The sequence below is a fragment of the Schistocerca cancellata genome, chromosome 6 (assembly GCF_023864275.1).
Source record: "Schistocerca cancellata isolate TAMUIC-IGC-003103 chromosome 6, iqSchCanc2.1, whole genome shotgun sequence".
Lineage (NCBI taxonomy): Eukaryota > Metazoa > Arthropoda > Insecta > Orthoptera > Acrididae > Schistocerca > Schistocerca cancellata.
The window spans coordinates 516,802,956-516,828,719 of record NC_064631.1 but is presented as its reverse complement, the minus strand read 5'-3'; the positions used below and the strand labels follow the sequence as shown (position 1 = coordinate 516,828,719).

At 42.1% G+C, this 25,764-nt stretch overlaps 1 protein-coding gene across 1 annotated transcript in view; it reads left to right on the top strand.

The window, feature by feature from the left end:
• LOC126088408 (uncharacterized) overlaps positions 1–25,764 on the top strand; it is a 1,096,577-nt gene that overhangs the window by 408,225 nt on the left and 662,588 nt on the right. Inside the window, exon 5 of the mRNA XM_049906547.1 lies at positions 15,197–15,244. Coding sequence (XP_049762504.1) covers positions 15,197–15,244 — 48 coding nt within the window. The remainder of the gene's footprint in view (positions 1–15,196; positions 15,245–25,764) is intronic.

Below are 25,764 nucleotides of genomic sequence, written 5' to 3'. Positions count from 1 at the left end.
GAGATTCTTTGGAGCTATTGTTGGACTTCATGTTCCTAGACGAAAATGCAGTATTTATGGATGACACTGCACAGCGTCACCGGACCACAACTGTTCAAGAATTGTAAAAAGAACATTCTGGACAACGCGAGCGAATGATTTGTCCACCCATTGAACATATTTGGGACGAAATCGAGAGGTCAGTTCGTGCACAAAGTCCAGCTCCAGCGATACTTTCGGAATTATGGACGGCTATAGAGCTACCATGGCTTATTATTTCTGCAGAGGCTTCCAGCGGCTTACAGAGTCCACGTCAATTCGAACTGCTGCGCTAGGCCGAGCAAAAGGAGGTCCGACAAGATATTAAGAGGTATCCCATGACATTTGTCAGCTCGATGTAAGTCAGAGATGACTTCACAATGATTTAACTACTATTTAGTTTGTAATGACTGTGTTACTTTTCGTTCCGTGCGGGAATATTTCTCGAATAGTAATTGGTAGTGAGAGAATGAGTTTGCCTCTTTTTCACGGTTTAAAAACGTAGAACCTAGAAAGAGGTGCGGGCTTCAAACAGTGAACAGCGTGCGGGCGCCGACAAGGAATTTAGAAGCTAATTATGGGAGCGCCGGCGCCGGCCTGCGGCACGCATTTTGATTGCGTTTTATCGGCTGCGGCCGGGCGCAAGGCCTAATTGTGGTCGCCTGTGCACCTGCTGCCCGCCGCTGTGACGTCACGACCGCTGTGGCTCACGTCCTGCTGGTTGCCGGCTGCGCAGGGGACGAGGCCTCACCCGTGCCACACTTCGTTATTCTCTGGTCGAGTTTGCATTTGCTTGGCGTATTGCTTTTATATATATATATATATATATATATATATATATATATATATATATATATATATATATATATTGCTCTTATGCACGCACAATCTGCCACATAAATCTGCAGCGTGACGTACAGGAAGGACTCTGAGGAGCTGAGACCTGTTTTAAAAACACGTGGTATCGTAAAAACAAATGGCTCTGAGCACTATGGGACTCAACTGCTGAGGTCATCAGTCCCCTAGAACTTAGAACTACTTAAACCTAACTAACCTAAGGACATCACATACATCCATGCCCGAGGCAGGATTCGAACCTGCAACCGTAGCGGTCGCGCGGTTCCAGATGTAGCGCCTAGAACCGCTCGGCCACCAAGGCTGGCCGTGGTATCGTAAACTTAGAGACTCTGAGCACTATGGGACTTAACATCTATGTTCATCAGTCCCCTAGAACTTAGAACTACTTAAACCTAACTAACCTAAGGACATCGTAAACTTAGAGTTGATAATCATTGATCACGAAGTTCTGCTACTGTTCGCTATGTTTTATTTCTTTTTTGCACTGTAATACTAGGCCGAAAGGTACCACCGGGAGCTGAGGACAAGGGGAGGTGTTTAATCTACTGGCAGTACGCTCCGGAAACACAGGCGCCACAAGCAGGACTGCTTGTGACTGCAGAAGAAGAAGCTACCTTTCGCTAAGTCCAACAGACAACGAGCAGAATGCTTTTAAGTCATGAACCCCTACAGCAGATGCTGGACGACACGTGGACGCAAGAGTACCCAGAGGTCACACTGGGATGGTGTGCGTAACGTTGGACTTTCGGGACTGCATAGAAAGTTTGGAGGATGGCAAGAAAGCTGCTGATAAATCACGAATGCCAGAAGATTCTTGGACGAAGCATGGACACAAGAGCACCCACGCCTCACACCGGCGGTCGTTACAAACAAGTGAGTCTGTTGTTGTGTGGCTGTTTTCGCAAAAACTGGGGAACGCAGCCAGACACCGGAATAATGCACTGGGCAGACTGCAGTCAGTGCGCGGAACTGCCGCGGTATTTAGGACACGTGATAACAAAAAGGGGAGTTCTCGAGTCACACCCCACATGAATAATTGGGTCAGTAATTCTATTTTTTGTTATAACAACCGCATGGATAAGACATGTTCTACCTTTAGGTCAAATATCATTCTGAGTTGCAACAGTAATTAAAAAACTGTTACCAGCAATTCCTTATTTTGGAACAGATTTCGTTCAGTGAGTGTGGGGAGAATTTGCTGTAGATAATGCAACTTTGAATCGATTTTTTACATTTCATTTTATACTAACATTTATTATTGCAGTTGTGGCTGCAATTCCCCTTTTTTTTTCATCACCAAACAGAGTCTAATAACCTTTTAGGGTTAAAGAGGATATAGAAAAAATCCCAGTCCACCCATATTTTACATTTAAGGAGTCTATTACATTTGTATTAACAACATCATTACTAGTGATGTTATGCTTAGTTAATCCTTTAAGTTGCATGACAGAAAATCCTCTAGTAACACCAGTTCATTTATTATCTGCTGCCGCGCAGAGTGGCCGCGCGGTTAGAGGCGCCATGTCAAGGATTGCGTGGCCACTCTTGTCGGAGGTTCGAGTCCTACCTCGAGCGTGTGTGTGTGTGTGTGTGTGTGTGTGTGTGTGTGTGTTGTTCTTAGCACGAATTACTTTAAGTAGTGTGTAAGTCTCTGGACCGACGATCTCAGCAGTTTGATCCCTTAGGAATTCACACACACATGTATATTTTCTGCTTATGAAATTTTACGATAAATTCCAAACAAGTTAAGGGGTATTATTGCTCTATTTTTATCAATTTCCACCCTGAAATGGGAGGAGTGGTTACGAAACTGAGGAGAGTCATTGCGTGAAATTGCAAATTCGGTGTGACAATGACAACGTTGACATGACAGAGAATTCAGGCAATCTTGTGAGTAATGGAAGAGCTAGGAAACAAGAAAAGCTGCGTTCAGGCAGCAAGAGAGCAACAGGGCATTCAGGCACGCAGGCGGTGACACGGCAGCGATGCGATTGTCTTGTGGAGGCATGTCAACACATTGCCTAGTCAGTCTCCAGACTTGGATCAGAGCAATACATCCATCTCAACGCTTATCGCCACTTTCTGACCTATTCTTTGCCCGGTCCCTGTTTAATTGATGAATCCTTGCTGCCCAGCGCTGGGATCTTAAGCATCTGACTGCATATCTGCGTATTGCGTTTTCCTTGCTTGACATCCGCCTCCAAGCGTTGCAATAACATCGCTTCTGCGTGACAACCATCACGGAAACTCTGTCAGTCGGTCAGTGTAAAAACCGCCCAGTGCACTTCAGTCAAAGTTGCTGAGCGCTGAAAATGAAAGCTTCCGAATGCCAACTCGCCGCCACGAAACTACGACAGCTTCGACTCGGTGTGTAGACCTCGAATTAGCCACACGTGTCATCAAGCAGCGACAGACTTCATAGAGTAATGTGATGGTTCATTCAATCCCCTCCCCCCCCTTCCCACTTCTCTCCTACGGCCGTGTGTAACGGAACCTATTAAAGGCTTTACTTTACCGAAGTATGCGATATGATTATAGAAAAGTTATTGTGTATGTTAACAAAGATTGCATAATATGTGTCCATACACAGTCAACCCATTAAATTATACTGAATAACTGACCCACACAAAAGTTAATACCACTTGATCACTGATACAGCAAATGTCATCATGTAAAGACACTAAGTTCATCTTAAATAATTAACATGAAATACGAAAAATAGTGGCCAACTTACGTATTTTGGATCTCCTTAAATAAAAATCACCCAGTGAAACCTATTTGTTCCCTAGGACCGTTTTCACTCAGTATTCACGTAAACACTCCTATTTTAGACGAAAACCAATTTAATTCTTAATAATTCACGCTATTTACTTATTTATGCAAATTAGAGAAGTCAGTTGACGAACTTGTAAAAAAACGGCCTTTTTGTAGCAATGAATTATTCTGTCAAGTCAACAAATCTGTCTGTCATTTTAATAACCTGTTAAATTATGTCACTCGATATAAATTAATAACTTTTCTGCACAAATTACGATAACAGATGTACATGTGACTTATAAACTATATCTCTTTGTAGTAGTTCTTTGACAAGGTTATAAATGCAAGCAGCAAGAAGGGTCGGGAGCGGAGTCGGAATGTTACTTTGGTAAAGTGCATCTGTGTTATTCTTCGAGGTGGATAAACATCGCAAAAAACATGTAAAGGAAGTGCTAGTTTGTGTTGTGTCATTGTCTTTGGTGGACAGTGGAATTAAGATGGCCACCAGAGTAATAAATGTTTGAAGTTTAAATATTTATTGGTTTCGCTCATTATTTATCATCAAAAGCACATCAAAAACACGGGACCTCATCTTTTTACCCCTAGACAACTAGATTTAGAGGCAGCATTAGCATCAAGACACAGCAGCGATCCAGCAAGCAGCAGCGATTACCACAATGCATTTTAATCGCGCCAACCTAACATCAAGTGCTAACAAGCTCCGTAAATGGGAGTGAAATATTGCGATTATAGCAATATCTACGACTAGGCGACCATTATACGTGTCTACGCTAAGCAAAATCGGCCCTGCGATACACACTTGTATACAATGGTAATAAACGTATATGTTACGTATTTTAACCCTTTAATTAATCTTTTCGATTTGCGTATCAATTTCTTGAATTCACATCATTTTGGAGCAAAATGTGAGGTGATCTCATCGGTGATTTGTACGTCATTTGAATTTACTACAACACATGTAAGTCCCTAACAACGCTGTTTGAACTGTCGCTATCTACTATTGTATAAATACCTGTTATTTTTAGAAAATAAATATCACTTGAATTGACACATTAATGAGGAAGTAAGGAAAGAAGAAAGAGAAGCAGAAGAATCTTACACGGAAATAGGTAGAAACAAAATTTCTGATCATTCGTGAAGACTATGACGTTGTGGCTGGTTTAAGAAAGCGGACTTCTGGTTGCTAGTAATAGAGGTCTCATTGTGAACGGCTTACTGAAAGCGAAGGTTGTCGTAAAGTGTGACAGCTCTGTCCTGAGAGTAATCCAAATCGAGGAACGTAGACAGGCAAGATCGAGTTCAGGAAGATGGTATGCTGCATAGACAAAGGCTTAAAAGACAAAATGAGATAACAATTGACCAGCTGTTGCCCTGCGGTATTTGCCAGCGCTAACGCGTCAGCGGGCACGCCCACCTCACATGCTGGCTGCACCCTCCACGAGACATTATGCAAACTCTGTGGCTACATATTGTGTGGATATCTGACTGCTGGTCTGTATCTATATTGTGCTAAACCGAGAATCTAAATCACTGTCGGATGAAATATATAGACTCATGAGCACTTGAATCAGTGGTAGCAGCTGTTCCCGGGAGAATGCACTCCTGTCGCAATGGGACATAAAATAGTTCATCGCCACGGATGTTACGTTTAGCCGGCCGGAGTGACCGGGCGGTTCTAGGCACTACAGTCTGGAACCGCGTGACCGATACGGTCGCAGGTTCGAATCCTGCCTCGGGCATGGATGTGTGTGATGTCCTTAGGTTAGGTAGGTTTAAGTAGTTCTAAGTTCTAGGGGACTGATGACATCAGAAGTTAAGTCCCATAGTGCTCAGAGCCATTTGAACCATTTTTTTGTTACGTTTATGACTGCTGCAGATAGATGAATGCAAAAAGAACCACATCCAAAAAATGAACAAATTATTGTTTCAGTTCTTTGTTTTGAAGTTAATAAACTTTGCAAATAAGTTAGCGAATCAGTTGATTTTATGTTACTGATAAATTAAGTAAGATCTCGGAATTGTATTTTGTGTACACTAAATATTTTCATACAATTTACGCGATTGTCTGCATCTTTACCATCTTATTACATTATTTGCCGACTATTCCATAATAACCTATTATGATAGATGAGCCTTTGTAGACGTAGATATCTTTTATGACTTGATCACGGTAACCTGTGAGGCTCCTGCAACATGATTTTCTGTGAAACGTACATGTAATAATTTACAAATATGTGGACGAAGAACATTAGCCAGAAACTGAGAATGCGTGAATCAAGCAGTCTTCCAAAAAGACATGACAAACTGTCTCAATGACAGATGAGTCTTTACACACGTAGATTGCTTGTATGACGTAATCACGGTAACCTGTAAGGCTCCTGCAACGTGACTTGTTGCAAAACGTTAACTACGAGCGAAAAGGTTCTCTTTTCAGGTGATTCAGGAAGCAATAGAAGCAACATGTGTCCAGAGACCGGCTGCTGTGCTTGGCTGTGAGGCACAAATTGCAGGGAGTTCTCGTGTGGAATCACTCCTCGCAACCAACAGCAAGGCCCATGTACATAGCAGAAACAAGAATCTAAGGCTGTGGTGGAACATCTAGTGCCACAGCCCCCGCAACCTTATATTTGTCTCGTTTAATCAAGACGAGAAGAAAACAGAAAGCATCGTCCCATTCCTAACAGTTAGTGCTTACCGAGCTTGGGAAAAGGAGTGAGGAAGTGTTAGAACTAGGGCGTGTGGCAGTAAGGGCAATTCATTAAGACCCAGATCCCAACTCACACTGCTGCGCTACTGTCCCAAATTTCTGCCCTTTCCATGTGGAGAAATTATAGCGTTGGGCTATACGCTTCCTGCTCCGCTTCGGCACTGTTAGGTTAATTTAGACAATATGGAGCAGGCATCTGCTACTCTGTCGCCTTGATACTTTAGCTCTTCATACACATCCAGCATGATATAGATTACACATTTTTCAGTACAAAAGAAGCTAGCTCGAGACTCAACTTGATAATAAAAATTACTTGTGCTAATTTGGCTTAAGGGGGGTAGGACGTCAAATGGGCCGACTTGGAGCTGGAGAGACACCACAGGACATTTTATTTTCTACTGTCTATACTTTTACGAATAAATTCATAAAACTTTGTCAGCATGACCAGGAAGGATTCAGGATTCACACTCATAGCAGTGGAAGTGCATAAACATAACAAAATAAATTTTTTTTAGATATGAAATTTCATCATTTTTTTCACTTACTGTTGGCTGCGTTTGTTGCTATAGGTACATTTTTCTTCACAAGTAAGAGAGATTCTTTGATGAATTTTGCACAGCATACAAACCTAACTTACAGGTGTATGAAACTCTATAATTTTCCAAATCTATTAAAAACTGTGGTAAATATTGGGATAATTAACTACAAAATTTGATTTTTTTCGAAACATAAAGTTTAAAACGTAACAGCTCATTCATTTTTTCATAAATTAAATATATTCTGGAGTTTCAGACACCTGTAAGTATGGTTTGTATGCTGTGCAAAATTCATAGAACAGTCTCTCTTACTTATGAAGGAGAGTGTACCTATAGCAACAAATTCAGCCAATAGTAAGTGAAAAAATGATGAAATTTCACATGTAAAAAAATTATTTTGTTATGTTTTTGAACTTCAGCTGCTACGAGTGTGAATCCTGAATCCTTTCTGGTCATGTTGACAAAGTTTTTACTTGTAAAATTATAGACAAAGTTTTTACTTGTAAAATTATAGACAGTGGAAATTAAAATGTCCTGTCGTCCCGTTTGACGTCCTACCCCCCCCCCCCCCCCTTAAGACCTTTTGTTTTTAAGTAACCATTTTCCTTGTGTATATAAGCCTGAAGATGAGCAGAACATACTCGGAAGCCGTTGAAATATGTTAAATTAAACACAAAAATAAATAAAAATGACTGCTAGCAGAGAATACAAACAAGTAATTGTTTCACAGATTCACGGCTTCCAAATGTAGCTAGAATGGTCACAGGTAATTAAGAATCTAGTTTGATTCATTAATGATACGCTAAGAGTAGTACATGAGTTTTGTTACTTGGGTAGCAGTATAACTGAAATTTGCAGAAGCGTCTAATAAACTACTTACTGGCACTAGAAACAACTTCTCACTTTCTTTACTCCGAAAAAAAAAATCGAGTGGCAGGAAGTCTTTCCTTGAAGAGATGAAATGTCATGTTACAGAAGAATACCGAAGATTTTATGGGTTCATAAATTTAGACAACATTTCTTGTAAACAGAGATCTGTCAGTTAAGTAAATTTATTGAAAAGCAATCTCGATCGCACATTCATGTATTAAAAATATGGGCGTTTTCGACCTGTAGTAGTAGGCCATCTTGAGGTAATGCTCCATTCGGTTGACTATGATGAACGCGGAACAGTTCTGCTGGCGCGAGCCACCAACCTTTTTTTATGTGTCGTTTGCTAAGACTTGAACGTCCTTTTTTAATGATGTACGTAAATGTAACTGTAAACGGCGACTGGAGTCAGCACACCTGTTCCCAGCGTCATCAATGTCTACATCTACATCTACATACATATTCCGCAATGCACCATACGGTGCGTAGCAGAGGGTACCTCGTATCACAACTAGCATCTTCTCTCCCTGTTCCACTCCCAAACAGAACGAAGGAAAAATGACTGCCTATATGCCTCTGTACGAGACCTAATCTCTCTAATCTTATCTTTGTGGTCTTTCCGCGAAATATAAGTTGGCGGCAGTAAAATTGTACTGCAGTCAGCCTCAAATGTTGGTTCTCTAAATTTCCTCAGTAGCAATTCACGAACAGAACGCCTCCTTTCCTCTAGAGACTCCCACCCGAGTTCCTGAAGCATTTCCGTAAGACTCGCGTGATGATTAAACCTACCAGTGCCAAATCTAGCAGCCCGAATCTGAATTACTTCAATGTCCTCCCTCAATCCGACCTGATAGGGATCCCAAACGCTCGAGCAGTACTCAAATGTCAGCCGGACGGTGAATTATCTGAAGATTGCGTACTACTAGGAACAGAAACCGGTCATATCTGTAATAAATGACTGTGGGAACGAGAATGACTTTTACGAATTTTGAGTAGAAGGGTGTTTCGGATACCCAATGAAGAGGCGTAACTGAACTAGAAGAAGGGTCAGGGTGATAGAAGACACATCGTGTGCCCTTGTTTGTTTCGTAACAGAACGACATGTTGTTGTGAGAATCCCACTTCAGAACAAAGCACTTCAAACAGGGTTTAAGCTGTTTTGTAGATGTTTTTATTTAGTCCACATTTTGTACGCAGATGTCAGCTGGTTATTACGAGACTCAAGGAGCGATGTCCGCGTGCTGGAATGAGGAGGACGCTTCACTCACGGTTCCAGCCAGGCGGGCAGGCGGATACGCGAATCGCTTCGTACTAGCGGCGAGGCGGCCAGGCGCCGTATTTCGCGTCCATTGTGCGGCAGGCGGGGCCGGCGCGCCTTTGTCGACGGTTCTGCTGCCCACGGGCCAATTGTCCGCCGCGCTCACAATGACCGCGGTCGTCAATTATTAAAAAGAGCGCCGCGCTCAGCGCGCCGGTCAGACCCACCTTCCCCCTCCCCATCCCGACGTACCGCACTCGCCCACACACCAGCACCTCCTCTCGTGTTACGCGCAGCCTACGACTCCAGTTTCACGTTTGCGAACACGAACTCGCCCGCGCGGAAGCCGAACCGATACGTGCCGGCGGATCGCTCTCGTCGAAAGGACGCCTAAACGGTATTTGCACCGACGAGAATTCGGACCGCAGCGGTGCCTCTGTATATCGAATTGTAATGATGCTCGCATAGTGTTACCGCTGCGTTCACGTCACGTGTCTGCAGTGAAGCACTGGTCAGGTATCAGCAGGCGACCGCCCACGCTCTGACACTCCACCTGATTAGCCATAGAGTGGGTGTCTTTTACACCGTAATAGCTTCTGAGAACTGAACTTGGGAGATCAAATTTATGTGTTCGGCATTTGCATCCGTCAGTATTTGCAACAATCCTGTTTCTTCTGTATTTTTACCCAAAAACAATTCAGCACATCTGTCCCCTCGTCCACATGTCTTAAGTCAAACTTAAATTAATAACAAACACCCGTTAGATTTCGAGTGTGCAGCACAAAAACTCTACTTCTTCAGCTGAAATTTCGGCCGTAGGGGAGAGAGTTCAACGTGGAGCGCTTTTCAGACCTTCGGCAGCAGCCAACTCCCCAATAAATGTTTAATATAAGTTATATTTCCATTTTTAAGGTTATGTAGTCAATCGGGAAAAACAGTACCATCATACACTGAAGAGCCAAAGAAACTGGTACACCTGCCTAATATCGACTAGGGCCCCCGCGAGCACACAGAAGTGCCGCAACACGACGTGGCATGGACTCGACTAATGTCTGAAGTAGGGCTGGACGGAATTGACACCATGAATCCTGCAGGGCTGTCCATAAATACGTAAGCAAGGCATCCCACTTATGCTCAATAATGTTCATGTCTGGGCAGTTTGGTGGCCGCCGGAAGTGTTTCAAATCATAAGGTTGTTCCTGGAGCCATTCTGTAGCAATTCTACACGCATCGGTTGTCGCATTCTCCTGTTGGAACTACCCAAGTCCGTCGGAATGCACAATGGACATGAATGGATGCAGGTGATCAGACAAGATACTTACATACGTGTCACATGTCAGAGTCGTATCTAGACGTATCAGGGGTCCCATATCAATGCAACAGCACATGCCCCTCACCACTGCAGAGCCTCCACCAGCTTGAACAGTCCCCTGCTGACATGCAGGATCCATGGATTCATGAGGTTTTCTCCATACCCGTACACGTCCATCCATTCGATAGAGTTTGAAACGAGACTAGTCCGCCCAGGCAACATGTGTCCATTCGGCAGCCGTCCAGTGTCTATGTTGACGGGTCCAGACGAGGCGTGAGTCTTTGCGTTGTGCAGTTATCATGGGTACACGAGTGGGACTTCGGCTCCGAAAGCCCATGTCGATGATGTTTCGTTGAATGGTTCCCACGTTGGCACTTGGTGACGGCCCAGCACTGACACACGCAGCAATTTGCGGAAGGGTTGCGTTTCTGTGACGCTGAACGATTCTCTTCAGTCGTCGTTGCCCCCGTTCTTGCAGGATCTTTTTCCGGCTGCAGCGATGGAGGGGATTTGATGTTTTACCGGATTCCTGATACTCACGGTACACGCATGAAATGGTCTTACGGGAAAATCTCTGTTCATCGCTTCCTTGGAGATGCTGTGTCTCATCGCTCGTGCGTCGACTATAACACCACATTCAAACTCACTTAAATCTTGATTCCCTGCCATTGCACCAGACACTTGATGTCTTACATAGGCGTTGTCGACCGCAGTGCTGTGTTCTGCCTGTTTACATATTTCTCTATTTGAAGTTTAGGATACTTTGTTTTCCGTCTGTCTGTTAAAAACCCTTTTTCCTCAGGATGGCTGATTGTATCAAGTTGAAAATCACAAAATAACGTAAGCCGTCTCTTGGTGGTGTAAGAAATTGAGCTACTAAGTCAATGAGCCCAAAAGATATGGCCTTTTATGTCAGATATTTTGATATTCTATCACTGTCATCAAAACCTACAGGATACTTCCCATTCACCTAGAATGATGAAATTTGGTAGAAAGGAAGGTTTAACAGTAGATGTGACGGAAAAAAAGCCGGAAAAGTGGTAATTTTTTAGTATATCACACGAACAAAAGGACTTTCTTGTAATTTGATGTCCCGCTGTCTGTCTGTCCGTCTGTTAAAACCAGTTTTTCTCTGGAACGGGTAGGCGTATCAAGTTGAAATTTATATACATACTAAGGTCTACGGGTCCTTGGCAGGGTAAGAACCTAGGTTTCTAGATCAATGAAATCAAAGGATACTGCCATTTATGTTACGCACAGGTATCAAGTTGGAATTTATATCACATACTATGGTCTATGGTTCCTTGGCAGCGTAAAAAACTTAGATTTCCATACAATGAAATCAAAAGATGCAGTATGTTTATATCACACATTTTGATAATCGCAAACTCACTCGCTGAGAGTATGGGGTGCTTTTCATTGACATAGAATAATGAAATTTGGCAGTAAAAGAGATTTAAAGGTATAAGTAAAGGGAAAAAACCTGAAAATTTTGTCGTTTGTTATCCGACCTCAAACTTGAAATTAAAACGTTCTTGAAACACGTGGAGTTTCCGAGACCGATGTCTAGCCAGTATCATCGCCGATAACAGGCAAAAGTCTTTGAGAGTCTCGATTTCCTGGACGGATGAACTGTCTACATACATAATTAAGTCTGTGGGAAACCCTCAGAACACGAGTACTACTTGCAGTTGGCTAAGTTTTGTAAATGATGTCATTCACTTTTCATGTGCTGCAGAGTTTTTTCGAAAATTACATAAATTACTTGGGAAAATTAAGGTTTTTTCAAATGTAAAAATGTATTCCAAGCTACAAAATGGACTGTGTCAAGGAACGAATATTCTATTGGAATTTAAAAGCGATGCATTCGAGAAAACCTTGTCAATACGGTATTTAGTTGTCTCTCGGTTACATTATTACTCTACTGCACACCAACAACCAGTAACTGAAATCTAGAGAAATAATAGAATTACCAAAAACCCAGTTACTAGTTAAATGCATTTTGAAACTGAAATGAAATGTATGGCGAGGGCCCCGACAGGTAGACTTGATCGCCTTGTGCATGTCTTGTGAGGTGACGTCACTTCGGCAATTTGCTCGTCGATGAAAATGAAATGATGATGATGATGAAGACGGCACAGACACCCAGTCCCTGAGCTGTGAAAAATCTCCAACCCACCCGGCAATCGAACCCGGGCCCCCTCGGCGTGACAAGCCGGCGCGCTGTCCACTCAGCTACGGTGCCGAACATTTTGAAACTGAAGTTGTTGGATACTAACTCAAATTTCAGTTTTCAAAAAAGGTCAGATTGTTAAGACATCAGTAAGAAAAAAATGGTTAAAATGGCTCTGAGCACTATGGGACTTAACATCTGTGGTCATCAGTCCCCTAGAACTTAGAACTACTTAAACCTAACTAACCTAAGGACATCATGCACATCCATGCCCGTGGCAGGATTCGAACCTGCGACAGGAGCGGTCACGCGAGTCCAGACTGAAGCGCCTTTAACCGCACGGCCACACCGGCCGGCCATCAATAAGACTTCGTTCGTTTGCAAATATCACATATTCCATGAAAAAGGCCTTCTTGCATTTCAAGGTACAAGATGACGCGCAACAGACGGAGTACGGCTTTACCGTCCGCACGTTGTACAACTAGCATTTAAAATATATAGGACTTTACTTGTCGTGAGACTCTGTAACAGATGAATTAACAATGAATTCCAAATAGCTGTAACGTACTATACAGTCTTTGAATGTGTAGGACTCGAAATATTTACAAACGCTGTGCAAAAAGCAACCTTATGTATGGCAAGAACAAAATCAGTAGAAAATGATTGAAACTGCTTTTGGCCGTCTCTAGCGCCCATTCCCTCAAGTGATTCTAAAATCAGTTACTAGACCGAAGTACCGACCAAGAACCATCATAAGTCCCTGGATACCTCATACCTTTCCGCTAACTTCCGTGTGAAATGACAGTCTGAAGTTTCAGCCTTCGCGTCACTGTGCTTTTGGCCACAGAAAATGCAGGGGACGGAGACGTTCTGTGTCAAAGATCTTCCTATCAGGTGAATTTGTGAGTTGATACTTTATTCATGTTAGGATATAGATACACCAAAAGGGTTTATGGTTTTGAATATCTTGGGGTGACCTTAAAGAGGAGGCAGAGAATAAAGGAGGATCCAAACCTCCAACATATCGGTCATTCTCACATAGCTCTTTCAGTCTTCCATTCTGTCGAGAAATTTCAAACTCCAGGTCTACGAAACAGATAGGAATGCACGGTTCCAAAACAGGGAGTGTCTGAAAAAAAAAGGGGTAGTGACTTAGAAACCGGTCATTTTCTCGTTTTCGAACGGAAGCCTTAAGAAACTTGTGGTATGGAACAAGATGAGATCACTGGAGAATGGAAGATCTACCGTTAATGTAAGGTGGATGAGATCTACAAGAGCCCAACTACTGCGGACCTGATGGGAACTCGTCTCATACACGGAAGTCATGACGCGGAGATGGAGAAACATCGATGAAGGGACGGAATGCGTGTGGACTTGTTGCCAATCGGCATAGAGGGTGATCAGGCAATTGAGTACCTGCGTTGTTAAGAATAACGATGCAATGTTCTTTCGAACATGTATTCGTGTTCATACTAACATTGCAACGTTATTCGGAAATATCGTATTCACCCGAGGATACTGGGCAGTGACTTGCAATTAAAATATCCTCCTCTGTGCGGGCATTACATAACGTGTGTACGAGAACAGATTGTGACGTAGGAACTACGACATATGGAGGTGTGGGTTTAGTCGTGAGTTGTGCGCGGGTAGCCAAAGCGGTTCAGGCGACCGCTCGCGTAAAGCGAGAAATCCGGGTTCGATCGCGCTCAGGCCAAATTTTCTTCGTCATCATTCCATCATACGACTGATAGTTGTTCGCGTTCGCAACTGCAAATATATTTCATGCTTAGATGGTGATTAGCGGCAGAAAGAATGAAGTAGATTCCAATGGAAGGGTAAACCTTATAACTGCGCACGGTCGTCTGGGCCTGATCGAGTAAACCAAAGCAAAGTAACGAAGGAAGAAGGTGGATAATCGTAGCTTGACAGTAGCGACGTGTTTGTGATTCGGGAAGAGAAAGTGTGTGTCCCATGCTTTATCCGGACTGAAGCTACTATCTCTATTAATTTACACTTACTTTCCACTGCTTACTCCACCATCGAATACAAGAATGATGATGTTAACACTGGAATTTCAACTTGTCACAACGTCATAAAATGCTACATGTCCATGGAGTGCTCTGTCGCAGTCGATTTATTGGGCTGCAAAAGCTCGGTATTATACAGCTACGACCTGCACAGCAACAAGACTGCAGTTGTAGGAGTCGGACGGTATGGAAGGGATGCGGCAGTTGAGAAGAGAGAGAGGCAGAGTTGTAGCTTCTCCCCGATGATATTCAAAGTGTACGTTGGGCAAGTAGTGAAGGAAACGGAGCAGAAATTTGGAAAGGGATTTAGTGTGCGGAAAGAAGGAATAAAACCATTGCGTTCAGCAGATGCCATTGTAATTGTGTAAGTGAGGGTAAAGGACTTTCAAGAGCAAGTACGATTTTATTCTTTGCTCAAAACAAAAGCGATTTACTGTTGAGGGCAAACAGTGCCCCTTCATCTACAGCGAGAAGTTTGTGGATAATTTGTTTCATGTAGCACATTAACGATTATTATACGGTTTAGGTGTCCTTGTCACACTTTATCCCGCGACTATTATTTTGCAGCCGAAATTAAGTGAAATGTGGAATTACAATATAATGTTTTAGTGAGCATAATGGATCGTATTGTAATAATATTATAAGCGCTTTTGTTTCAGGTGCCGCAGATGTCTGTCAGAGTTTTCTTCATACCTGGCTCCATTACGGTGAGTAGCAACTATTCAAAACATATATTAAAACGTTTAGTATTCTGCTTCCAAATTTATTCCAAAAATCATGCAGTCCACGTAGAATGAAATTCATCAGAATGAAAAATGACGTGTACATTTTGTCAGATGCACAAAATAAGTTTGTGGGGCGTTGGCAGTTCGTCAATGGCGAGACCCAGAAAAAAGATGAATATGTAACGAGAAACTTCGAGTATTTGTAAGTGTTCTGGACTCGAGAGAATTATTATGCAACTCCAGTGAAGTAGTAGTGGCTTCCACGTAGTACTTGATAGGGGCTTTGTGCAAATTAATGCGAAGGAAAAAGAGTCATTCGCAAGACATCTTGCGTTGAATATTACCTTGTATCCGGAATAGCCATGTGGGAGTAGCATTGTAACTCTGACAATTTTAAAATAATTGTTAATATATCAGCAGTGTTTGTAAGAAGCTTATGGGGAAGATTTAGTAGTCTTATTTTTGAAGGAGCTGTCTTAGACTAACAACTGTCGCCTCCCTGTGTGTGTGACAGTAGTGATCCACAAATATTTGGAAAGTGTACTGTGAACACAGCGCCAGAAACGGGCAAGTGTTACAGAACAGTGTGGCGTATTTAAACAAATTTCGCTAAACTTACCGACACAGGGAAGGCGGAAACACGCACTGACACAGGACGCTGCATTTTCTATTATGGTCTGTTGCCTCCTACGCAAGATTTCATCCCTCTTTCGTGTTTCAGATGTCTAGTACGAAGCGTCTGTCATGAGACTATTTAATTTTTGATTGATCTTACTAATAGCTACTTGCTTTTGTTGTTCACCGCTATTTAAAGGAGCTCCAGTGTGCTGTAACATTTTCCTTCTCTTCATTGCCCGTATCAGGAGTAGTGTTTCAGTCAGGGAAAATAACAAAATTATGACTTTGTCATACCATTAGGGAGGAGACGAAAAGCCGACGTGCAATGTAGACCACAGGGTCGGACATGAAGAGAACAAGAGAATGGTAAGATAAACTTCCATCCACCATTAGTGCCATGAAAAGGCTTCCATGCATTGGAGTCCAACCATCGGATATCCACCTGACAGCATATCCCCTCAATAATCACTCGAAAAGGTTTCAGTTACAGTTTCATCTTCATATCTACGAAGTGCAGATTTCTCAGAGTATAAATAGAAAGAAAACTGAACATATAGCTGCTTGCTTAATTGTGAGGCACAGCATAAGTCCACAGATTCGTCATTTTCGAGCAACCACTGTCGCATGATATTCCTGGACTGAAGTGCCACGGGTTCCTTATAAGTAGTTTCCCGAAATGGACATTTTTCTCTCCTACGTAACGCCTCTCCACAAGAAACATACTTCATCTCACTGGTCCTGGATATGCTACGAGACGTTCTCTAGGCTATTGGGATGAAACTGTTAGGCAGAGAAACTGTTTCCTACCTTTCCCTTGTGGCACATTAATTGGTTCCCTTCCCTTCATCTGCTTTAATACGGGAATATCAGAAGAAATGCAGCACGATATAATGCCTAAGAACACAGACTATCATGGACGTTTAATATTGAAAATTATTAAGTTATAGGTGCACTACGATTCTTGTTTAGGAGGTGAGAGGCAGAAAAAAAAACCTCAAAAATTGGTGAAGAAGGCATAGTTACTGTAGCTTATGGTGTTTCCTCACTGTTGACGCCTATCAATTCACTACAACTGCATGATGTGAATTAAATAAAACACATCTGTCGCGAGGAATATAGTCTCCCTGGAAGGATACTGTGGATTAACACCCCTTCAACTACGAGCTGTTAAGGCCATAGTAAACGATCAAACTTATTTTTCAAAGTAGCCACGGCTTTGGCAAACCAAGTCTGTACACGTCCCAATAAAGTTTTCCAATTTAACCCTACTTTTGAAGCAGATGCTGTTCATGTTTGCTGTACTTTGACGCTGGTGGGAATGACTATAAATAAAAGCATTCCTAATATTGACTCGGACGTTGTGTTTAAACAAGAAGAAGACAATAAGAAGTTGCTCTAGGGCATAGTTTAAAGTGAGAGAGAAATATACACAATAAGCCTGCTGAAGCAATGTTACACTCGGAACCTATTGATTACGTCAACTTCCTGCGAACGGACTGTCAAACTTTTAATAACTGTGTTACTTCACCCTCGCATTGAGAAGAAGACACAAGCTTGGGAAAATTTATTCTCCTCTACTTGGTCTTCTAACGACAGCTCATTAAGATACATTCATTTCACAAAACATTTGACCAGTCTTTTCGAAACTTTCTTTGCCTTCAAGTTTTGTGTAGGAAGTATGAAATACAATATATATAATAAAAGAAAACACGGTTCGTAGGAGTCCGTAATGTAAACGACGATGTTTATTTGTATTGTGCAGTCAGCACATTTCGACAACTTGTCATTTTCAAGCACATATCTACTATTACGTACTACGTACCGAAATTGTCAAACTATTTTTCAATACACTTAAAAAGTAGACGTTACAGACCATCCCTCTACTTTCCACGTGTAGTGCAAAATTCTTTGACTACTACGGCACGTAATACGTAATATTACGTATGTGCTTCAAAATGATAAGTCGTCGAAATTATCTGATCGAACGGTCTAAACAAAGATCGTCTACATTACAGGCTACTTCGAACAATGTTTTCTATTATTAAGCATTTAGAGACTCTGGATCCCCACAAAAACAATTTTAACAATATATTTAAACATCGATCAATATTTTATTATTACTTTTATCGGTATATAAACCAAGAGAAAGCAGAGAAGCTTCAATTTCTGCTGTGTTTTGATATTTATTTTATGTGTGAAATCTTATGGGACTTAACTGCTAAGGTCATCAGCCCCTAAGCTTACACACCACTTAACCTAAATTATCCTAAGGACAAACACACACACCCATGCCCGAGGGAGGACTCGAACCTCCACCGGGACCAGCCGCACAGCTTTTCAACATAAAAAAAGGAAGTAACTTCAGGTTATTCTAATGTCATGAGTAGTAGAATTCTGACAATTTCAGACCTCTTCAGATGGTCGACCTCCACGCTCACTGTTGTCTTCATCAAAGAGCAGTTAGATCGTGGTTGTGCGACGTCTTTCCCCTGACAGGTTGGCAGCTGACAGTCGTGGTGGATGGTTGCACACTCCAAGTACTCTGACGTGAACACCAGCAGTGTCAGAGGGCTACTGTTGTTTCGAACACATTACAGCGCTTTTCGTAATTTCCTTGTCGTGTCGGTTCAATATTGTTGTTCAAAATATTGTGCTTTCTCTGGTTTCCATTCGTTTCGTGTCATCTGTGATGTAAGACTTACATTCAGTGGGTAAGACTTACATTCAGTGGATGTATGTGGGGTGTTTACATTCTAGAGTCAACGTCTGCCCTCTGTCTAGTCGCTACGTGTTGTTTGGGTACATTGCAGTGCTTTATGTAATTTATTGATAGTGTCTGTTGAAGATGTTCGTTAAAATATATCGCGCTGTATAGTCGTCTTTCAGTTCATGCCTTGCAAAACTTACGTTCAACGAACTTCTGTGTGGCGTTTACATTCTTGTATTTTTACGTGTGCATGCCGCCTAGAAGTTAGCTGCATAACGCACCAAAAGATAAGTTTTTACTAGTTATTACTTTATTACAGTTCAGTTGTCTGTTAGTGCTTTTGTGATTACTGTAAAAGCAGCATCTTTTGTGACAAATGCGGATATTGTCGTAGGTTATTTAGTATCAGAATATCATGTCTGGACTGTATGTTGATATTTCTCTGGCGTGATTGCAGCAAGGAAGCCAGTGAAGTGTCAGATGAGACTCTGACATAGAGTTTCAGAGTATCGTAGAGTCATTGAACATGGAAGAAAGACTTGTGCCCCTGAGGCAGGATTAGAAATTGTGTGTTTTGGAGGAGACGGTTTGAAGGGGAAAGAGACAACATAAACTGGCAAAAGGTAGCACGTAATAGATAAAAGGCGATAACCTCAGAAATTACATTTCAAATTCTGATTAACAATCAGTCTGAATTATTACCTGAAGTAGGAAAAAAGCCTCAAACGTTTTTGAACACAGTACAGTGCAAGAGACTCTTAGGAATAACATTAAGGCTATGTTGGTAGAATAGTAAAGCAGAAATAAGAGTCTTGCTGTTTGGGAGCAGTCACAATAGAGGTGAGGCTAAATGCTACACGAAGAGCTAGGTGTAGAATACCGGCTCACAGTCATAGTGAAACCTAGTGCTAAACTTAGTCACGTGACAGAGAACACAGGGCCCGTGAGCAGACATATTGATGAAGAGGATCAGGAACCTGTAGTAGAAAGAGCGGGAAACAGCATGGTAAGCAACTTTCAGAGTAATATCAAAATTATGCTGGAGGAAACTGAAGCATCAACAGCACTCGTGTGGAGATTCTACAGTTTCCTCGCGAGCCCTGATTCAAGGAGACTATCAGCCGCCTAAATAAAGAGCTGAGTGGATTACTTTTGAGTGGGACCAAGTGCTGTGCCTGTTCCTGCAGTTGGGAGATTAGCATACATAAATTATGGCTTTACCTCAATAGGAGTGGGAAGCGAGATTAACTGAGTATCTTGCAGAAAGTGTAAGAAGGACCAAAAACACACAAGACAAAATCACTACTAAAGTCAGCGGGACACATTAGTTTACGTTAGAGTCAAGTTACAGACAGACAGTCTTCAAAGAAATTAGAACAGAAAAGGACCATAACACATGTAAAACTTTCCAGGAAAGTAAAATTAATGTGTTTCGTCAGAACATTAAGAAGATGAAAAACAAGGTAGATGAGCTACTTGTGCGCCTATAAGATGTAGAAATTTCTGAAGTATTTGCGAGGTGCCGAGGTGGAGAAGAGTTTGTACCTCTTTAATTGTGGGGAAATTTTGCATGAGAACGGGACATGCACTTGACCCCGTCCTTACCTACCACCTAATTGATTGTTTGCGCAACGGCAAAGAAAGGAACTGATAGTGGACCCTGCTAGTTGGTAAAATAAGGAATGCACACTCACAATAATTTAATAAAAATCGTAATATACTTAGAGAAAAAAGAGCACTCTATCATATCACGGGGAATGGGTTTCTGCATATATCTAAAAAATGATATGCAGATTAAATATTACAATGAGATTTATTATGCATCAGAACATAAAGGCACATGACTATCGACACAAACATTAGGTTAAAGGATAGGATATACTGAACTATTATGAGAATAAGAGTTGGCTCGAGAACAAGGGGCTCCTACCCTCTGTGATGCAACAGACTGACGATAATGACTGAAAGTCCTAATGAATCAAATATTGCTCTCCCGACTATATTTCAGTAATACGTTTAGTAGTGAGAGCTCAAATGGGGTCACGTGGAGAAGCAAGCCAGGTGGACTTGTAGCAAAGCGAGTGCGCTTGCTGCTGAGGGATTCAGTATAAAAATGATAGGTCCTACAATGCCGAACCCCCCCCCCCCCCCATGAACCATGGACCTTGCGCTGGTGGGGAGGCTTGCGTGCCTCAGCGATACAGATGGCCGTACCGTAGGTGCAACCACAACGGAGGGGTATCTGTTGAGAGGCCAGACAAACGTGTGGTTCCTGAAGAGGGGCAGCAGCCTTTTCAGTAGTTGCAGGGGCAACAGTCTGGATGATTGACTGATGTGGCCTTGTAACACTAACCAAAACGGCCTTGCTGTGCTGGTACTGCAAACGGTTGAAAGCAAGGGAAAACTACAGCCGTAATTTTTCCCGAGGGCATGCAGCTTTACTGTATGGTTAAATGATGATGGCGTCCTCTTGGGTAAAATATTCCGGAGGTAAAATAGTCCCCCATTCGGATCTCCTGGCGGGGACTACTCAAGAGGATGTCGTTATGAGGAGAAACAAAACTGGCCTTCTACGGATCGGAGCGTGGAATGTCAGATCCCTTAATCGGGCAGATAGGTTAGAAAATTTAAAAAGGGAAATGGATAGGTTAAAATTAGATATAATTGGAATTTGTGAAGTTCGGTTGCAGGAGGAACAAGACTTTTGGTCAGGTGAATACAGGGTTATAAATACAAAATCAAAAGGGGTAATGCAGGAGTAGGTTTAATAATGAATAAAAAATAGGACTGCGGGTAAGCTACTACAAACAGCATAGTGAACGCATTATTGTGGCCAAGATAGATACGAAGCCCACACCTACTACAGCAGTACAAGTTTATATGCCAACTAGCTCTGCAGACGACGAAGAAATTGATGAAATGTATGATGAGATAAAATAAATTATTCAGGTAGTGAAGGGAGGCGAAAATTTAATAGTCATGAGTGACTGGAATTCGAGAATAGGAAAAGGTAGAGAAGGAAACATAGTAGGTGAATACGGATTGGGGCTAAGAAATGAAAGAGGAAGCCGCCTGGTAGAATTTTGCACAGAGCATAACTGAATAATAGCTAACATTTGGTTCAAGAAACATAAAAGAAGGTTGTATACATGGAAGAATCGTGGAGATACTAGAAGGTATCAGATTGATTATATAATGGTAAGACGGTGATTTAGGAACCAGGTTTTAAATTGTAAGACATTTCCAGGGGCAGATGTGGACTCTGACCACAATCTGTTGGTTATGAACTGTAGATTAAAACTGAAGAAACTACAAAAGGTGGGAATTTAAGGAGATGGGACCTGGATAAACTAACTAAATCAGAGGTTGTACAGAGTTTCAGGGAGAGCATAAGGGAACAATTGACAGGAATGCGGGAAAGAAATACAGTAGAAGAAGAATGGGTAGCTCTGAGGGATGAAGTAGTGATGGCAGCAGAGGATCAAGGAGGTAAAATGACGAGGGCTAGTAGAAATCCTTGGGTAACAGAAGAAATATTGAATTTAATTGACGAAAGGAGAAAATATAAAAATGCAGTAAAGGAAGCAGGCAAAAATGAATACAAACGTCTCAAAAATGAGATCGACAGGAAGTGCAAAATGGCTAAGCAGGGATGGCTAGAGGACAAATGTAAGGATGTAGAGGCTTATCTCACTAGGAGTAAGGTAGATACTGCGTACAGGAAAATTAAAGAGGCCTTTGGAGAAAAGAGAACCACTTGTATGAATATTAAGAGCTCAGATGGCAACCCAGTTCTAAGCAAAGATGTGAATATTACCGACTATCAGTTAAATAAGTCACAGCTGCAAAATACTGACACGATTTCTTTACAGACGAATGGAAAAACTGGTAGAAGCCGACCTCGGGGACGATCAGTTTGGATTCCGTAGAAATATTGGAACACGTGAGGCAATACTGACCTTACGACTTATCTTAGAAGAAAGATTAAGGAAAGGCAAAACTACATTTCTAGCATTTGTAGACTTAGAGAAAGCTTTTGACAATGTTGACTGGAATACTCTCTTTCAGATTCTGAAGGTGGCAGGGGTAAAATACAGGGAGCGAAAGGCTATTTACAATTTGTACGGAAACCAGATGGCAGTTATAAGAGTCGAGGGACATGAAAGGGAAGCAGTGGTTGGGAAGGGAGTAAGACAGGGTTGTAGCCTCTCCCCGATGTTATTCAATCTGTATATTGAGCAAGCAGTAAAGGAAACAAAAGAAAAATTCGGTGTAGGTATTAAAATCCATGGAGAAGAAATAAAAACGTTGAGGTTCGCCGATGACATTGTAATTCTGTCAGAGACAGCAAAGGACTTGGAAGAGCAGTTTAACGGAATGGACAATGTCTTGAAAGGAGGATATAAGATGAACATCAACAAAAGCAAAACGAGGATAATGGAATTTAATCGAATAAAGTCCTGTGATGCTGAGGGAATAAGATTAGGAAAAGAGATACTTAAAGTAGTAAAGGAGTTTTGCTATTTGGGGAGCAAAATAACTGATGATAGTCGAAGTAGAGAAGATATAAAATGTAGACTGGCAATGGCAAGGAAAGCGTTTCTGAAGAAGAGAAATTTGTTAACATCGGGCATAGATTTAAGTGTCAGGAAGTCATTCGGAAAGTATTTGTATGGAGTATAGCCATGTATGGAAGTGAAACATGGACGATAAATAGTTTAGACAAGAAGTGAATAGAAGCTTTCGAAATGTGGTGCTACAGAAGAATGAAGAAGACTAGATGGGTAGATCACATAACTAATGAGGATGTATTGAACAGAATTGGGGAGAAGAGGAGTTTGTGGCACAACTTGACAAGAAGAAGGGGCTGGTTGGTAGGACATGTTTCGAGGCATCAAGGGATCACAAATTTAGCATTGGAGGGCAGCGTGGAGGGTAAAAATTGTAGAGGGATACCAAGAGATGAATACACTAAGCAGATTCAGAAGGATGTAGGTTGCAGTACGTACTGGGAGATGAAGATGCTTGCATAGGATAGGGTAGCATGGAGAGCTGCATGAAACCAGTCTCAGGACTGAAGACCACAACAACAGCAACAACAATGCCGAAGCCGCAAAATACCATACCAGTCCTGAAATCCTCGGCAAGTCGTCGGGAGGCAGCGTTGTGATGATGTAGGCGCCGACTTATGCTGTGCAGCAACTCTTTTTCAACCCTTGGCCTCGAAGGCTGTCTGAGAAAGCTAAGTTCTGCCGAAAAAGTGCGACTAAGTCGTATGACCGTCCAATTCCGACGAAGATCAGATCCCGAATGCCCTGCGCCTGCACAACGCAAGAGCGAAGCCAAAATTTCCCAACTCCCTACTATCCTCGAAAACCGCGAATCAGCATTCAGTGCTGATTCCAAAATTCCCCCACACTGTCTCTGAACAACATTCGCGCGAATAGGGACCATTCTCCCCAATTTCGAGCAGGGCTTTGTTACGTCAAGTAGCCTCGGTTTAAGTTGTCCAATCATGCCTCTGCTATTCAGCTGAGGGCACTGAACTTGCCTTTTGACCAGGTATAAAAACAACATGCCTACACCATCGGCCATCCTGCGCCAGACAGTCGTGCCCACCAGGGCACGGTCCACAAGTATTCTCAGAATCAGGAGGACAATGCAGTCAGTCGGAGCCTGGAATCTTCGTTCCGGACGTGCCGGAACGGTAAACACACAAACTGCGGTGACACTCGGACGTCTCGCGGGTCGTTTCGCCCTGCATGCAATAGGTGAAACGCGACCGACGTCAGTCGTTCGGCCAGGCGCTGAAGCCCATTGATGTACGATCCTCTCAGTATTCACAGAAGTGCAGCCCCCAACGAAACGCAGTGTGTTCGTTCTCCTGTGCTTGCCTCGCACAGGCCACCCAGGGAAGTAACACAACATAGGAATCAAGTTAAAAGTATTTTGAGCTCTCAGTACAAATACTGTCATTACAATAACCTTATTAGGCCTGTTACCACCGTGAAATGACATAAAAGATTTTATAAAATTGATGAAAATGAGAGGCGACATACAAAAGAGGACATGGAACGTCCCATGTCATAAGTTCTATGCCTCTCTGAATACCATGTAACGATAGGGGTTGAGACATTAAATATCAGCTATTAACGACTAGCATCAATTTTGTCTAGACTTAACAAAGAAAAAGGAAAAGTTGCAGCATATGTAAAAGTTGGCTGCAAATTCAAAATGTTTAAAAGAAACAGATTTTTTGCAGATCAGAACCTACAAGTGTGTGCTTGTAGGCTGTTACCGTAGAATACTTTTCTGGTAATTCTAATATTCTGCAGATCCCTTCTAAGGAACTTTCAGTTACTTATGAGAAATCTAGATGCATTATTGGGCTTCGTCTCAGACAACAAGAGAAATATGGGAAAAATGATCTGGAATCATTATTGGATGTTTCAATCTAATTTCAGTAATTAATTTTTCAACTCTTTTGTAGTAACATAGGAAACCACGATTGATAGCATTTTTTTATAGGTCGTGTTCATGCTGAAACAATTAATGTGTACCAAATTGTTAATGGACTGTCCGCCTCTGCACCATAGAGCTAGCGTTACCGCCTACCACGCAGTGGACCCGGGTTCGATTACTTTCAGGGGACTCGGTGTTGTGTGCTCGTCATCATCATTTTCGTCATCACTGACTGGGAAGTCGCCGATGTGGCGTCACCTAAAACGGACTTGCAATACGGCGGCCGAACTACCCCCAATTGGGCCTACCGGCCAACGATGCCATACGATCATTTCATTTCATTTTGTTAATGGACTATCTGATCATGATGTGAAATTAATGGAAATAAGCAATACAGCACCTTAGAGCAATTAGACGGTGTGGGATGAGGTGTATTTAGAAAGAGATTCAGATGCCATAGAAATTATTCCTCAGCAAGTTTGTGTCAATATTTGAAACTGCTTTCCTAACAATTTATCCAGGAAGTCCTTTAAAATAACAGGTAAGCTGTGGATAATTAAGGGAATTAAAATCTCTTGAAAGAGGAAAAAAGAAATTTATATAAAATTAGAATAAATCATTATCTGACATATACTGCGGTATTTTAAGGAAATTCATTAAAATGTCCAGAAGTATGCACGTGCAGACGCAAATAAATAACACAGATAATAAGATT